We start from the raw sequence: 17,975 nt of genomic DNA on the forward strand, positions 1-17,975 counted from the left end.
AGAATCCTGTTTCAGTTGGTCGACTTCAGTGAAGCTTTGGTTCAGTTCACACTTTAGTTTTGACAGTTTTCTCCTCCTGTCCAGGTGGAGGTTCAGGTGGAGGAGGTGTGTGAGTGTGGAGGAGTCTCAGTGTGTCTGCAGAGAGAAGGAGAGAGCAGCAGCAGAGCAGTCCACCTCCTCTGATGATACTCTGTCACATCAGAGGAACACAGCGACCATGCTGGACTGGACTCTGCTGGAGATCACCACCACCTGATAAGAGAAGAAGACAGACAGCAGAAGAGATAAATCAGAGTTTACAGAGACTCCCTTCATCAGCTGTCAGTCAGTGATGCAGCACATCCAGTTTAACCTCCTGAACCAGAGAATTATACAATTTACAGCCTCATTCCATCATTTACAAAGAAACTAATCATCTATTGACAGAAGATATAAATGTTGTAGTGTCCTGAAAACAAAGTCTTCAGCTTTCTGAATCAGTAAACGACTCGTTTATTGTCCTAACCTCATCTTTTTACAAAGTATGTTTACAATAAAGTCGTACAAATATAAACTTTGTAAATGTAACAACATCCTGTGATCAAAAGATTCAGAATCATTTTCATCATCACATAGTTGGTATCTCTGAAAACTAAAAATTACAGCTTTAAAAGACATTAAATGTACTGTGATTGCATTAACGTTCCATATTTCTGGAGAAAAACGAAACATATTTCAGCTTTAAATGTTGCAAATGTGTAAATATGGAGTCAGTTACAAAACATGTGGAGAGAACAAATAGATGGACATATATATATGTGATGTTAAAGCCTGAGCAGTGAAACATCAGCTGTAAACTCTGGACTTCAGCAGCTTCTGCTCTGTAGAAAGACCACATGGTTACTAAATGTAATGATGGTTCTATGAAACAAGAGGCTTCAGTCAGACTGATCTCAGAGCTGTGACAAAGATGAACTGATCAAGTGTTTAGTGTTGAAATGAGAGAACAAACACTTTGAGATCAGATGTGATGAATGAGGACAGCTGTCTGTACATGTTATGATGCTGTCAGCTGTAATACACATTTATTTCCTGGAGACATGAACACAACAACTCAAACACATGATCACAACAAGCTTCTGGCTGATCTGATTGGCTGACTGTTCTCTCTCTGTGTTTCTGTCACCATTCTCCTCTCACAGCTTCACTGAGAAGGTCGGAGGTTGACAGGAAATACTGGATCTTTCTCTGATACTAACTGTGTTCAGTACAATACTGCTGAAACCCTCTACTGACCTCAGAGTCTCCAGTCTGCAGTGTGGACTCTCCTTCAGATCACACAGCAGCTTCACGTCTGAATCCTTCAGGTTGTTTCCAGTCAGCCACAGCTCTCTCAGATGGGAGGGGTTGGACTTCAGAGCTGAGGCCAGAAAAGCACAGCTGATCCCTGACAAACCGCACTCCACCAATCTGAATAAAGAATAAATGAAGCAGATAAAAATTGATTTATAATTCAATAAGACGTGTTCAGGTTTTAATGTGCAGCTCAACATTGCTGTGTCATAATCAATGAGCTTTTCTCTAAAATGAGTAGAGTGACTGTAATTGTGTTATTATGGATCATCATGATGTCAGCCTTCTACAGACATCATCCAAATGTCACCACAACATTCATAAAACTATTCATGTCACCACAGATTAATAACATGCTGCTGCTCTCAGTCAGGTCTGTCATTAGAGGATCAATACTAGATTGATCCTTTAAACAGCTGTGTGTGTTCTCAAGGATCAATGTTCATCATACAACATTATTTTGTTATTTTTATTGTTGATTAAACATATTAGTAGGGCTACAACGATTCCTCAAGTAACTAGATTACAAACAGTGATGGAGGAATTTCCTCTGCATCGAAGCCTCGTTTGATTAAATTTAAAGCTCACGTTTGGTAGACTTTGGCGCCCCGTCATAGTCTCATGTGCTGCGCTAACGTCACATTTCAACCTACTGACAGTAAATCTACACTATTCATCATATAAAGTTATTTTCGTTGTGTCTCTGCTCAGCAGAGTGTCTGTCACCCGTCAGTCAGTCAAACCCCGCCCACCTCTCCGTCCTATAAATGATGTCCAGTCAGGGGGCGGGGCCACCGCTAAAAGACTTCCACATAGGATGCTCTCATGTATCCTCGCTTATGGCTCCTCTCTCCTCTCTCCTCCGAGCGATGACGATATTTGACGATATTTTATTATCGCAAAAATACCCTGAAATATGGTGATATTCTTTTAGGGCCATATCGCCCAGCCCTAGCATGTAGATATGCTCAACTTCCTTCACTGCAACCAAGTGCTTCTAAAGGCACACAAGTCAAGAGAGACTGTAAAGGGGGTGTAAGACTCTTGTTCCAAGTCCCGGTCCACAGCCAAGCATTTCTGTTCAAACCTATTGGTTCTGATTCTGAATGTGAGCTTACACAATTTAAAGGTAGTGTTGAAGAATCTCTATTTTTATATATTTATTTTTGATACTTTGAAACTATTTTATTTATTTTTATTTCATTTTGTGTCTCAGGAAATGTTAAGTTTGAAGTCATTTTATTTATTTTTATTGGAAATTTTGACTGAAACAGTTTCCTCCTTTGCATAATATGTATAATAAATGTCATTTTTCTTAAAAAGGGAACAAACTGGTTGTTATTATTAAATGATCTTTCTTGTTTTCTGTTTATTGATAATTGGGCTTTAATTAAGAAAAGTATGTTTTATCCGATTATTCGATTAATCAATAGAATATTATATAATAAGTTTAGAAAATGGAGAATCCTGAAAACACCTGAACTCAACATGATGGAGGTTAAAACAAGTTGTGTGAGAACACTGACATCAGATCAGACATCTTGGATTCAAAATGAACAGTTTCCCCTGATTCACAACAATCATGTCATATTATAAAAACACTAAGACAGATGTTTTCTTTGAAGTCTAAAATGGCCAAAATGAAATAAATAGTACTTTCTATAATAAATAATAAGTGAGGTAAATTCAGCCACTTCTGATTGTGTCATTTCAAAGCCCAGATTGAGGCTATTCTCATCAACACACAGCTGAGTGAGTGTGAGCTCTGCTTCATCCTCAGTCCTCTTTAGAACTGGATCAGATGTTCAGAGTAAAGTGAGATACATGTTCTCTTCATCTGAAATGTAATCTAGTAGCTCCCTGAACAAACATACCTGCAGCTCATTATTTATGCTCCTGACAGATAGAGACTTTCTCAAAGTTTTCACAGTGTTTGTTCCTTTTGATGACTGACTATATTTAGAGAGAAACCAGCTGTTCAGGTAACCTGACGCTGCCAGATGTTTTGTTCCACAGAACCGTCTGAAAAGCCGTCATTGGAAACTGTTTGGAAAAAGGCAGACGCTTTCAAAACTATCTGTCAGGTGATTAGATGAACTATGTGTCTATCAGCGTCTATCACAGGCTGCTGAAGCCAGATGGGAGAAGAGCTAAAACATGTCTTCCATGGGGAAAATCCTTCAGTCTTCTTTGATCTTCCTTTAATGAAGAAATACTCTCAGTTTGAATACAACTGATATTATTGCAGCTCCTTCGCTCGCCTCTTTCTCTGTATCATTGTTTTATACAACAACAAGAAAGATTTGACCTGAGCCACATTATTGTTTTCAACAAACTGCTGTCGTCACACACATCTAAAGCGTCGCCGTAGCAACCAGTAGCTCCTCACAGGACACTGATTGCTCCAAACCACTGGTGGTTCAGACCCAAACACATGACCTGAAGCCTGACCACATGGATTTTTGTGATGTGAGTCCAAGTGAAAGAGAACGGAGCGACAAACTGGTTCCTTTGTTTTTGTTTGCCTGAGCACAGATCTAGAACCCAAACTAAATCTGAAACTTCAATTATGATTTAAATTCAGCAGATATACACTGTGTGTGAGCACAACACAGGAACTGACCTCAGAGTCTCCAGTCTGCAGTTTGGACTCTCCAGTCCAGCACATAGCCGCTTCACTCCTGAGTCCTTCAGGTCGTTTCTACTCAGGTGCAGCTCTCTCAGATGGGAGGGGTTGGACTTCAGAGCTGAGGCCACGACTTCACAGCTAGTCTCAGAGAGTCCACAGTCAGAAAGTCTGTGATTACAGATAATAAAACATTTTAAATATAACCAGTTCTAACATTTTAATCTGATCTCTTTTCATCTCACATTTAATTCATTTCATGACTCCTGTTGCATTTATAGTAGAATGACTTCTAAAGATTGTAATATTATCATTTATTGACTGATTGAAGGGGCTGAAGTTCATGTTTTGGAGCTAAAAATGTGACCAGTGAACTGAAGCTCTGGAGCTCTGGTTCACTGGCAGAATGAACCTGGAGGTCCCAGCAGCTGACTGTGTGATGAGCTGCTGTCTGAGTACATCAGCTGCTAAATACACAGACACAACACATGTTGAGCTTCATTAAATACACACACATTCACTATTATTAGCATGTGGTTTATTTTAGGAGCCCATCTATGAGTGATGATCTCCCCTCGCTGTATCACAGATGCTCTGCAGTCACAGAGAGAGAGAGAGAGACGTTCTCTGCTAATAAAGGAACGTTAGAGGACGTGGACATGGAGCCATATGACAATGTGATTTCCATATTATATTAGTTTATAAAGGGACTAACAGAGCCACTAATGTGTGACAGAGCGTGCTCAATGTAACGTTACTACAGAGCTGAAGCCGGCAACATAAAGCAGATCAGTAGAGGTGGAGGGGCTCAGAGGATGTTGGCTTTGTTTGCTGGAAAGTTCACCTCTTCTTTGACTTTGTCTCAAAGAAAACTCAAACTGGACAATATGGAAACATTTTGGACAAAAGGTGAGCCTCGCTCTCTTCTCTTTCATCCTCTTGTTTTCTTATTGTTCTTCTTCTGTGTATTGTGGGTTGAAAAGCAGCTTAGAGGTAAATTAGCGCCACCATCTGGACTGGAGTGGCTTCTCTCTAATTCAAACAGCTGCTGCACCTGCTGCTAAAAGTGTCCAAAGGTTTAACCCTCTCATGCATGAATTATGATAAACTCAATCAAACTTCACTTAGTATTTTTATACATCATTAGGGATGTAAAACAAGGTTTGAAATTTTTTTTCCTATCTTTATTCTATAAAGAAATATTTATTTGTCCACTCAAGTGTACTTCATGCGTTTTGTACTGTAAAAACACATCAATGTAATAACATGGTAGTTATATAGGTATAGTTGTAATTTAGTTATACAGTTGTAATATGGTATTCTGTTGGAATGGTGGTTCCTCCACTACTCTGTAGGCCTCTCTATTTGAGCTCTATTGATAAATATAAAAGTTAACATAAACATAAAACTTTTTTTTTCCCTAGGCGTTTTTATTTATCTTTAGGGATGTCATACTGTATTCTTGTTAAGTCTCTGAACTGAGCATATTCTCTCATAGTGTCTTATAGCATGTATCATATTTCCTGTCAAATCATGCTTGTTGCTCATTTTTTAGACTATTTTCTATGATAGTTGCCAAAGCATCTTGGGCACAAAGCTGCAAGACACTGAACACAGATCTACTTGGTTCTTCGTGTGCATGCAGCATCTTGGCATCTACTGGCATTTTTTGCTTGCTTGAGCTGGGGCCAGTGGTTTCTGGGGGCAAACCAGATCTAAGGGGGGCCTTAGACACTGCTCTCTGTAAGCCAGTGGTGGAGTGGCACTGGGTCTGCCTCTGGTGTGTATCTTCATGTGATCCTCCATTGATGAGAGCACGAGCTCTACGACTACTTTTGAACTCTACAAAATATGAGGATATATATAAAATTATCAAATTACATTATAAAAACATAAAGAAGTTGATCTACAGCCAAAACATTATAGGATATGAATTATTTTCAAGAACAACATTGGTAGTACTTGACATTGCATTGAAGCTGAAACACAGCTAGTGATGCATGATGTACAATTGAGTGGACAGACGATTAATCCGTATTTCCTCCAAATATAAATTCAAAACTTGGAAAATCTTTACATAATATGTCACCTTAGATGTTACTTGATGTAATTATATATTTTTTTACCTGCAGTGGTATCTTTTTATAGAAGCTACACACCGAAATAGCCGAGGTGTTTGGTCTTCCTCCCTGCCTGTCGGCCATCTTGGTTTCACTGACTACTTTTTCCCCATTGCAATGACCAGCCAATGGGATTTTTTGTATGGGATGATGCAATAGCTTTCACTAGTGTGGACTATATGCAGCAGTGCCCAAAATTGCAGGCATAAATAGAGAAAAAGCACTTTTTAACAGCTGTACACTGTAGTGACCTCTATGCATGAAAGGGTTGCCCAATAATGTAGATGAAGAACAAGGAGAAAAGAGAGGGATGTTGAGGGACGATGAGGGACTTGTGCCTTCCAAACGTCTCCAATAACCTCAGAGCGTTGAAAAGTCCACATTTATTTAAAGCAGACAGACGCAATCGTTTCCAAGATTCACAACATGTTTTATCTGAGGAAATATTCTTCTTCAGTTTATTGTTGCTGGCGTTTAGCCTTTCAAAAACAACATTTTCACTGTGGTGGAAAAAGTGTTTGCTCTGCTGTTTGCTGCACTAAGGGAGGCAGCACCTGGACTATCAATGCAGTCTAACAGCACCACATTACATTTAATTACACTTAGATGCTTCTCTAAAACATCTACAACTTATTGCATCCAGTGATAACAGCCCATGTAAAACATGACTAACATCAGGGGGACCAGGTTCATAGAGAAAACAATGAGCAGACTTTAAAAATGCTCCTTATTCATTCATTGTTGGGAACTAAATGTAAAGTTGGAGCTTTTATTGAAGAGAACTGGAGATGTTTTGTTCTTTCAGATAGAGGATGGCTTCCCTCCACATCCTCCCAAAACAAGCAAGAATTATAGATTCTGTAGAAACTGGAAACATTCCTTCATATTAAATAGTTCACAAACTGCTTAGAAGAAATATGATAGAAATAATTGACTGAAGCTACGTTAAGAACAATAAAACTCCAGTGACATAATTTCCAGTAGAAGACAAATATTACATGTCTGTGTGTCTCTACAAATAATAATAAATAGAGAGGTTATAGAAACATGATGCAGACACTGTATACGATGTCAAACAGGCTGTGTGAAACATTTCCAGCACACACTCTTTAGTTTTCTGGGCTGGATTTGTGTGAAGCCTCCATCACTCCAACAGAGACAGATAGGAGATGATGACGTTGGCAGTGGAACATGGAGAATGTTTTCAATACGCAGGTTTAATGGTAGTTGAAGAAAACTTTGATAGTGTGCAGTTTTTATACTGTGCATGTGTGTAAAGTGTGTATCTTTACTCTAACACTGATGCTTCAGCTTTACATTGCTGTATAATGTTGATGATCACATCTGGACTTACTGAGCTTTCCTGCAGTTCCTCACAGCTGGAAGCAGTCTCCGTCGTCCCTCCCATGATGTGTAGTACTTCCACAGGTCCAACTCATCCAGAACCTCCTCTGACATCTGCAGCATGTAAGCCAGAGCTGAGCAGTGGATCTCAGAGAGTTTCTTCTCTGATCTGTTCTCCGACTTCAGGAACTCTTGGATCTCCTGATGGACTGAGAGGTCGTTCATCTCCGTCAGACAGTGGAAGATGTTGATGCTTCTGTCAGGAGAGATCCAATCAGTGTTCATCTCCTTCAGGTTGTTGATGGCTCTCTGGATGACTTCTGGACTGTTGTCTGTCTGACCCAGCAGGCCTCCTAACAGTCTCTGGTTGGACTCCAGAGAGAGGCCATGAAGGAAGCGGACAAACAGGTCCAGGTGGCCATTTTTACTGTAAAGGGATATCTCCATGGATCTCCTCAGGAAGACATCCAGAGATGACACCCAGTCTTTCCAGTTTTTCCCCAGAAAAGCCTCCAGTCCCTTTGTGTTGCTGGTGGTGTAACAGTGGAACATGTAGACTGCAGCCAGAAACTCCTGAACGCTCAGATGAACGAAGCAGTAGACTGTTTTCTGGAAGATCACACTCTCTCTTCTGAAGATCTCTGTACAAACTCCTGAGTACACCGAGGCCTCTGTGACATGGAGACCACACCACTCCAGGTCTTCTTGGTAGAACATGATGTTTCCTTCCTGCAGCTGTTCAAACGCCAGCCTCCCCAGCTTCAGAAGAACTTCTCTGTCAGCCTCCGTCAGCTCCTGTGGACTCGTCTCATGTCCCTCATCATACTTCTGCTTCTTCTTCTTGGTCTGAACCAGCAGGAAGTTTGAGTACAGGTCAGTCAGGGTCTTGGGCAGCTCTCCTCTCTTCTCTGTAGTCAACATGTGGTCCAGAACTGTAGCAGTGATCCAGCAGAAGACTGGGATCAGACACATGATGTGGAGGCTCCTGGATGTCTGGATGTGTGAGATGATTGTGCTGGAGCGCTCTTCATCACTGACCCTCCTCCTGAAGTACTCCTCCTTCTGGGCGTCAGTGAAGCCTCGTACTTCTGTCACCCTGTCGACACACTCAGGAGGGATCTGATTGGCCGCCGCGGGTCGGGAAGTTATCCAGACGAGAGCCGAGGGAAGCAGATTCCCCTCGATGAGGTTTGTCAGCAGCACGTTGACCGATGACTTCTGTGTGACATCAGACACAACCTCCATGTTGTTGAAATCCAGAGAAAGTCTGCTTTCATCCAGGCCGTCAAAGATGAACAGAAGTTTAGAGGCGGCGAGCTTCTCTGCTGGGACCTTCTGTAATGTTGGATGGAAAACATGGAGCAGCTCCAGAAGACTGTACTGCTCATCTCTGATCAAGTTCAGCTCCCTGAACGAAAGCAGAACCACCACATTGACATCTTGGTTCTCCAAACCCTCTGCCCAGTCCAGACTGAACTTCTGCACCGAGAAGGTTTTTCCAACGCCAGCGACGCCGTTCGTCAGAACCACTCTGATGGGTCCCTGTTGGTCAGGTAAGGCTTTAAAGATGTCCTGGCACCTGATTGGAGCGTCGTGGACGGTCTTCTTCTTGGAAGCTGTCTCCAGCTGCCTCACCTCATGTTGGGTATTAACCTCTTCACTCTGTCCCTCTGTGATGTAGAGCTGAGTGTAGATCCTGTTGAGGAGGGTTCCACTTCCTGTTGCATCACTTCCTTCAGTCACAAGTTCACATCTCCTCCACAGACTGATCTTATGTTCATCTAAAACCTCCTGCAGACCAACAGGCACTAAAAAAGGAAAAAGATGAGACAAAAATGAATACTAAATAAGATAAATCTGATATCTTTCAGTAGAAACTGGGACACAAAGAAAAGAGAAGCTGTTAAAGCAGTGAGAGTTGAACACAGAGAGCTTTCTGTGGTTCCAGCACAGACACATGTTGATCCCTTCAGTTTATCAGCAGACATGGCGTTGGTTTGAGGGAGCAGATCATCTCAGGTCCTCCCTGCTGCATGTGAAACCAGCAAGAGACAAAGTAAACAAGCTTCTAAACTGGGATCAGACAGTGTGTTTCTTCATGTGCTGCAGCTGACGAGCTAAATAATGCTTCGCTGCAGCTGCAAAATGAATGTTGGCTGCACTTTTCCTCAACGGATGTTTGGTCACCTGTCCAACAAGTCCATGTTCAGGACAAGAAGTGTGTGAGAGAAGAAGGAGACACCAACATGTTGTTTACAGTCTGTGCTAAATGTCTGTCTATGATAGAACAGTGATGTTGCTGCTCTCAGCTGTTTAATAGTTTGTTCATTAGTGATTAGCAAGTTCAATGAATAAGTGATGATATTTATAATGATCTTAATGCTGTTTGACACATGTCACTGTAATACAACAGGTCCTGTTTTCAGACATGAAGACATCAGCAGACAGAGGGACAGTCTTACTGGTTCTGGGTCTTTGTCCACACTGGGGACAGGAGGAGTCTCCTGGTGGAGCAGACTGGTCCCAGTATGAGCTGATGCACCGTCTGCAGAACCAGTGTCCACAGCTGGTAGAGACGGGATCCTTCAGGACGTCCTGACAGGAAGCACAGCAGGACGGCTGCTCCTCCTCATCACTCCTCTTCCTGTCAACACATTTCTTTATCACTAAAAGGATTTCTTCATTGTTCTTACTTCTCTTTCAATTCATCATCAGTCAAACTTGTTTTCTGTTCCACTGAAGACATTTTATTTTACATCTTTGGTAATGTAGCAGTCTTTCAGTATTTTCTTCAGCCACAGAAACAGAGTTGGAATAACAGAATACAAGTAATAGGATGTATTAAAATGATGAAATACCAGTTACTGTTAGAGAGTAATAGATAACCCTATTATTCTGTTGTTGTCTTGTTTGTCTTTTACAGGCAGGATTATAAAACAGTTGTCGTTTAGTTCGGTCTAGTTCTTTATGAACTATGGAAGAATTATCCTATCTTTATTCAAGAGTGTAGATTTTCAGTTTGAGAGCATACTTTGTCTTTCTCGTGCTCAGATTTGTTCTCCTCATGCTCACGTTTTGCGCCCGCACTCAGATTTCTGCTGCTTTCTTTCAAAATGTGTGCGTGCACTTAAAAATCACATGCTTGTGCTCACATTTCTTGTTCTTGCACACAAACATTTCGCTCGCACTCAAATATGTCCTGTGCACGCTCAAATCTAAAATCTACGCGCTCAGATCTCAACTCTGCGCTCTCAAAACTTTTGTGCTCGCACCCAGAACACGCACGTCCTCTCAGGTTGACGATTTGTCACACCCCTAGACGTATCATACTGACGCAAAGGGTACCCTTCCACGTCTGTGTGAAACGCTCTGGGTTCTCAATTGACTCCAATATAAACCCGCTCGCGCTGCTGACAAACGCTTAGAGCAGAGGCTTACAGCCGTCTATTCACTCCAATAATATCCCGACCACGGCCCTCCATGACGCTGCCAGCGACAATCTGAATGGAGAACCGAGGACCCTCTCCCTATTTTAAGGATTTCTTTTAACGACATCGTCAACATTTCTCAACACAAACACATCAAAGTCTCACTGATAATTCAACAATAAAATAGCTTCATGTTGTGGCTCTCAGTATCATTTTTTTCTCCTTCGATTCTGAGAAATAAACTTTTATTCGTTTGTTTTACGGCACTCGGCTGGCGGACATTTCTCTAATTTTTAGTGAAAAAAAATAAATATTTTGACTTTGTTTCTGCATAAAAATGGATTTTGATTACATTTCTAGCGAGAAATATATGTTTTATTTTCTTAATATTCACTCAGTGAATGTACATAATCACTTTGTTAATCAGTTTGTGGCGAAGATCTCGCCAGAAAAAGACGATCCGCTGTGTTTTATTTTGAAATCTGTTTTATTTTGTAATCTACCGTATGTGCTGAGCGATCCTACCGGATGGTACGATCTTATTGAATCGCGCTTCACTGTTAATGGCCCGGACTCTGCTCTCCTGTTTTAGTTAAAATATCTTCATTAAACAAACATTGTTGTCTTTTTTTAGCATAGATAATATACATACAGTGTAATTATTTATTAGACAGTGTGTGATATTCGATATATTGGGTAGAAATAGGTTTTCACAACCCTAATACGGAAGACCTACAAAATGTTTTTTCTAATGTCGACATAAGTACTGAAGAGAGGTCTAGGGAGTTGTAGTTTTTTTAATAAAACAGGGTTTCTCCTAACATTGGAAGTTGGAAATACTTAATTAGTGGCTTGCCAGGGGTTTGAGGGGATGTCGATCACATTTTTGGCATCAGAATTTAAATATTGTCTTGTTCAATGGGGGATTTTTTATTTTTTCAGAATATCCTAAAGCCCCCCCACTCCCACCCCTTAGTGACTATGCTCACATTATAGTCCATGTCAACACCTTTCTATAACAGTAGGTCTCATGTCTGTAACCCTTTTTGTCTCTTAGTTATAATCATTTAAATATGCCCCAGGGTTACGGTTCAAAGGTCAATATCTCAAAGCAAGAATATTATAGAACCTTGAAATTGATATATGTTACTCTCCAGGCCAAGACCTTTCCGGTGATGTATTTGGTTTAGCTCTATGACAAAGTTTTATTTTTTTTCAAACCTTGGAAATCTGCCCTAACAGACTTAGATTCCCACAGCCCTTTGAGTGCTCTGAGTGCAAGATGTGAAAAAATAAAATATACCCCGACGGAGCGCTCAAAAAGGCGAGGGAACGCACCTAAGACTGGGCCACAATCTAGCTGTCTCCCTATTGGCTGGTGAAACACACTAGTTAAAGCGCAGGGCGGGACATCGTTCAGTCTGAGCAGACACCTCAACCTGAGAGGACGTGCGTGTTCTGGGTGCGAGCACAAAAGTTTTGAGAGCGCAGAGTTGAGATCTGAGCGCGTAGACTTTAGATTTGAGCGCGCACAGGACATATTTGAGTGTGAGCAAAATGTTTGTGTGCAAGAAGAAGAAATGTGAGCACAAGCATGTGATTTTTAAGTGCACGCACACATTTTGAAAGAAAGCAGCAGAAATCTGAGTGCGAGCGCAAAATGTGAGCATGAGGAGAACAAATCTGAGCACGAGAAAGACAAATTATGCTCTCAAACTGAAAATCTACGCTCTTGAATAAAGATAGGATAATTCTTCCATAATGAACCTGGTTGAAGGGTGAAGGAAGGGGTCCGTTAAATTTAGGGGCAGATCAGAATCACAGGGCCGATATAAATATGATTTATTGTTAACATTGTGAGACCGACTCGTTTTCATGTTTTATTTGTTAACAAATTGACATGAGGCATGCATCTCCCACCAACAGAGTCTTTTATTCTAACTTCCAGATTTTGTTTTCTGTCCGTCTTTGTTGTAAACTATCAGATGAAGACAAACAGAGTCCAGATGATCTAAAAACAGAAGTGAGATCAATATGAATAAAAACTAAAATCTTACTTTGTGTCTGAGGGTCCAGGTTCAGGACTGAACCATAGAGGTAAACCTTTGGACCAATCACTCTTCATAGACTGACAGCCAGAAACTACAGACTCTGCTCTCTGTCTGGACTGAAATCTGCAAACACAAAATAAGTTTCAGTCATATCACATGAATCATTGATGAATTCTCTTTATTTCAGCTCTAAATACACAAACTGCTGTTCCTGCAGATAATAAGGAGGTTTAATAGTTTGTATTAGTGCTCTTAGATTGGATTACAGGTTTTCTAGGTGACTAACAGCTGTCACTGATATAAAGAGGAAGATGTAACAAATGATTTTTCTTTGTGTCACAACAAAAACACTGAAATGAGTCATAGAAATGAGTAAGTTATAGTAGTATAGTTTAGTAATAATGAGTTACAAATAGTCAAACAAAGCCAACTGCATTCAAAGGCAACTTGCTTACATAATAATCCATTTGGCAAATGCCATCACAATATTTCAGGGTATTTTTGCGATAACGATATTCTTGACAATATTACAAAATACTGAAACATATATAGAAAATATATTTTAGTCTGTATAAATAAATAAAAAATGTTCAACAAAATAAAAATCCATTATATATCTAAAATGTAGTGTAAAGTGCAAAAATCTCAACAGTTGCCAAATACACATTTTTTTATTCTTGACTCTTGAGAAATCATTTTTCACAGTCCACAGGGCTTTCCACTAGGTCATGGAGCAGCCAGACTGTGATGAAAAACAGCTGGTTAGGGGCGTCCGGGGGCATTTCCTCCTGGAGACATTTTTTTCATAAAAGCCCAAATTTGGTGCCTCTAACACTTTCTAATGCCACTATTCCAACATATACACTGATCTTATCATTGCATATTCTAATGAAATATTGTAAAGGAGAATAAAGGTTCTTGTATGTTTTATTTAAGGCATCTTATTTTGACAGTCTTCTTGTAAATTCTGTGGTGGATTCTGTTCACACACTGTGCTCTTATTTTGAAAGCTGCATGTGTTTAGCGACAGGAAGTAAAAGTAGCTTTTTGTGATTAAAACAACTTTAATTGTTAGCTAATGTTAGCTCGTGGCTAACGAACAGCATAATGCAGCAGTGTGTTTGGATCTGACGGCCCGGACAGGTTGGTCGTATTTAGTTCGGCACACGAACACGCAGACGGAGAGATGATGTGGGGACGGGACTGATACAGATATTTTATACAGTCTATGATACAGACATGTAGGTATGTTTCTCTGTCATGCTGGAATTGTTTTGAAGTGCAGTGGGAGGGCAGCTCAGTATATTCAGTAAGTGTGTGAATGCGCCTCATGTATTGAGGAGGACAGAGAGGTGGGCGGGGTTTAGACTGACTGACAGGTGACAGACACTCTGCTGAGCAGAGACACAACGCAAAATAACTTTAAATCATGAATAATGTAAATATACTTTCAGTAGGTTGAAATGTGACGTTAGTGCAGCACATGAGACTCTGGAGCCGCCACAGTCTGGGTCATTAATGGAAACCTTTACGTCACTACGGCAACAAGTAGGAATGTTGCCAGTATTATGATATGCATTTTTATTTGTCATAAAAAAAATATCCCGGTATTATTGTGAATGAAACGATATGGCACAGCCTTATGCTGATGTGGAGGGCACTGATCTGAACTTCATACATTCTTGATATTCCAAGACACACTTGTGGCTAATGTGGTGGAGCAAACTGCTCGTGTTGCTGCCTCCTGCGACAACTTTAGCCCGACAACACTTACAAACACATTGTGACAAACAAATGTGTTTGAACAGTGACGATCTTCCTCACACTGTACTGTCAGAACTACCTATCCCCTCGGGAGTATCATGTGAAAACACTTGAACATTCAAATTTTTAACAAGTCATAATCAGGGTGAAGCAACTCAGTCGCTAATCACCAACATTTACCACTTTGAGCTGAAAAAGGTTTCATATGAATACTGTTTCATAACATTTAACAATGATGATGTGCACTGATTCCAGACGGCACCTGCTGGTCCTAACAGCTGATCTGAGCTAAACCACACCAACAAGATGTTTTGAGGACAAATCAAAGAAAATGTATTTAATTCTGTATTTGAAGCAAAGAAGAAGATTTTGAATATTTTCACATATTTACAACAACTTCAACATTTGGTCAAAAATATGACCATTTTCTTGAAGAGTAAAATCTGAAATAGATGTTTTGTGTTTTGTTACAGAAAGACAATCAGTGTTTTGTGGCTATAAAACTAAGATCCATGTTAGTGTGAAACAGTTTCTGCAGTAATCGGTTTGAATCATCAATGTGAATAAAACCAGTCTCTTACTTTGTGTCTGAGGGTCCAGGTTCAGTACTAAAGAATGGAGTCCAATCTTTGGACTGGTCACTCTTCATAGACTGACAGCCAGAAACTACAGACTCTGCTCTCTGTCTGGACTGAAATCTGCAAACACAAAATAAGTTTCAATCATATCACATGAATCATTGATGAATTCTCTTTATTTCAGCTCTAAATACACAAACTGCTGTTCCTGCAGATAATAAGGAGGTTTAATAGTTTGTATTAGTGCTCTTAGATCGGATTACAGGTTTTCTAGGTGACTAATAGCTGTCACTGATATGAAGAGGAAGATGGAACAAATGATTTCTCTTTGTGTCACAACAAAAACACTGAAATGAGTCATAGAAATTAGTCAGTATCAGTTCTTACTTTGTGTCTGAGGGTCCAGGTTCATTACTGAAGTTTAGAGGATAATCTTTGGAGCAGTCACTCTTCAGAGACAGACAGCCGGATACTACAGACTCTGCTCCGTCCTCCTCTTCCTCCACACAACCACTCATCTTCTGATCTGAAGTCAGTCTGAGAGGGAAAACAGCAACACTGACTGTTAACTCAGAACATTAAAGGAGAACAAGTTGGTTCAAGAGTCACGCCCAAAACTTAGAGAAGAGGAAGTCACACACACACACACACACACACACACAGTTCAGTACAGTAAAACCAGTCAGCCCTCCTCTTCCTTTGAGCCTGGTCTTGTTCTCTTTGTTTACAGCAGCTCTACTCTGAGTGTGTATGTGTGCGTGTGTGTTCTCACACAGATCAGTTTGATGTTTTTCCCTGCTCTTGAACAGGTTTAATTAAAAAGACTAATCACTAATCACATTATATTACATTGTAAATGAGGTTCTTTGTGGTGTATTTGTGTTATGGAGCCTGTTTTTAATGTTTGTTTTGTTTTTTTAGGTGTTTTACAATGTTTTGATGCTTTTATTTTGAAAACTTGCTGTCCAGTGTGAAACGGGTGCTTTTATTTTGAAAGGCAGTGACAGGAAAACAGAACGTGAAATGAAAGATGAACTGAGGATAGTAAGAAGTGTTTAATAATCCAAAAGTTGATATAAAGTATTAAAAAGGTTCCATAGTGCCTGGCTGACAGGGCCACAAGGTTTGTTGTTGTTTATTTTCTCCTCTATGTTTATTACTGGCTATTTCTGTAATTATTATTATTGTCAGAGTGTTTCTGTGCTAGTGCTCATGTTGCCTATTTTCCCTCGTAGCTCTTCCGGTGAATTGACCAGGTGGAGCTGCGGTTGAATGAATAAATGTGGTGAAACATCAGTTAAAGGGTGGAGCGTCATCCAGCCAGGGATGCTACAACATCCATTTAGTTTCACACTTTACTACTTTTATCTCTTCTTTTCTTTTACACACTTACAGGACCAACATAAAAAATACAAATATTCATTCTGCTGCATTACGAAACATATTTTAAACCTGTTTCCTGAGTCAAAACTCTGTTTCATGATCCTAAAAAAGATGGTAGCCAGAAATTACACATCTTGTTTAGTTTGTTCATTAAATTTAATTTATAAAAATATGATAGTATTAAAATGTGCAGCTGTCAGTGTGACTGAAGGACGTTCTGGGTTTTTAAAGATCAGAGAATTGTTTGCTTCGCTCTGTGACTTGAATTTAAAGGTGAGACTCAGTAGACCTGCACTTATATTATATATTATATTATTATATATATTATTATATTACTGCAACATGTCTGTTAACATGCAGATTTCTGTCCCTGCTGAGAAATATGATCAATAATTATGCATTGTGTGATATGTTAGAGATGTAGCTAACATCAGTTGTTGAATAATAAATAACTCAGTTTTATAAAATGATTTACAATAATAAGTGACAGAAAGGTCTAGAACAGAGGCTAACGTTAGCTTAGCAAGCTGTTGGGACTGTAACTGGTACTTGGAATAAAAAACTTGATAAAAGATAATGAAGCTCGTCTAATACATGTTATTAGTTCAGTTAACTGGAGCTTCAATATGCCGATATTAGAGCCAACAGACAGAAAAAGTCATAATTATGAGACAAAAGTCGAAAATATGAGATAAAAGGTCAAAATTATGAGATAAAAGACAAAATTATGAGATAAAAGTCAAAAATATGAGATAAAAGTCAAAATTATGAGACAAAAGTCGAAAATATGAGATAAAAGTCAAAATTATGAGATAAAAAAGTCGAAAATATGAGATAAAAGTCGAAATTATGAGATAAAAGTCAAAATTATGAGATAAAAGTCAAAATTATGAGATAAAAGTCGAAAATATGAGATAAAAGTTGAAAGTATGAGATAAAAAGTCGAAAATATGAGATAAAAAGTCAAAAATATGAGATAAAAGGTCAAAATTATGAGATAAAAGTCAAAATTATGAGATAAAAGTGAAAATATGAGATAAAAGTTGAAAATATGAGATAAAAGTCAAAATTATGAGATAAAAGTCGAAAATATGAGATAAAAGGTCAAAATTATGAGATAAAAGTCAAAATTATGAGATAAAAGTTGAAAATATGAGATAAAAGTTGAAAATATGAGATAAAAAGTTGAAAATATGAGATAAAAGTCAAAATTATGAGATAAAAGTTGAAAATATGACTTTATCTCATAATTATGAGACCTTAAATAAAACACACAAGAAGCCTTATTATCCTTAATAATAATTCACACATGTTGACAATCTGGAAGTCAAACTCATTAAAATATTCAA

General features: G+C 39.3%; 1 protein-coding gene across 1 annotated transcript in view; it reads right to left on the reverse strand.

The window, feature by feature from the left end:
• LOC131961993 (protein NLRC3-like) overlaps window positions 1-17,975 on the reverse strand; it is a 20,795-nt gene continuing 2,820 nt past the window's right edge. Inside the window, exons 3-10 of the mRNA XM_059326935.1 lie at window positions 15,631-15,780; window positions 15,247-15,363; window positions 12,908-13,024; window positions 9,885-10,066; window positions 7,433-9,230; window positions 3,956-4,129; window positions 1,276-1,449; window positions 1-252 (exon numbers count right to left, since the gene is read on the reverse strand). Of these exons, the coding sequence (XP_059182918.1) occupies window positions 243-252; window positions 1,276-1,449; window positions 3,956-4,129; window positions 7,433-9,230; window positions 9,885-10,066; window positions 12,908-13,024; window positions 15,247-15,363; window positions 15,631-15,761 (2,703 nt within the window). The 5' untranslated portion in view covers window positions 15,762-15,780 and the 3' untranslated portion in view covers window positions 1-242. The remainder of the gene's footprint in view (window positions 253-1,275; window positions 1,450-3,955; window positions 4,130-7,432; window positions 9,231-9,884; window positions 10,067-12,907; window positions 13,025-15,246; window positions 15,364-15,630; window positions 15,781-17,975) is intronic.

The sequence above is a fragment of the Centropristis striata genome, chromosome 23, assembly GCF_030273125.1.
Source record: "Centropristis striata isolate RG_2023a ecotype Rhode Island chromosome 23, C.striata_1.0, whole genome shotgun sequence".
NCBI classification, from domain to species: Eukaryota; Metazoa; Chordata; class Actinopteri; order Perciformes; family Serranidae; genus Centropristis; species Centropristis striata.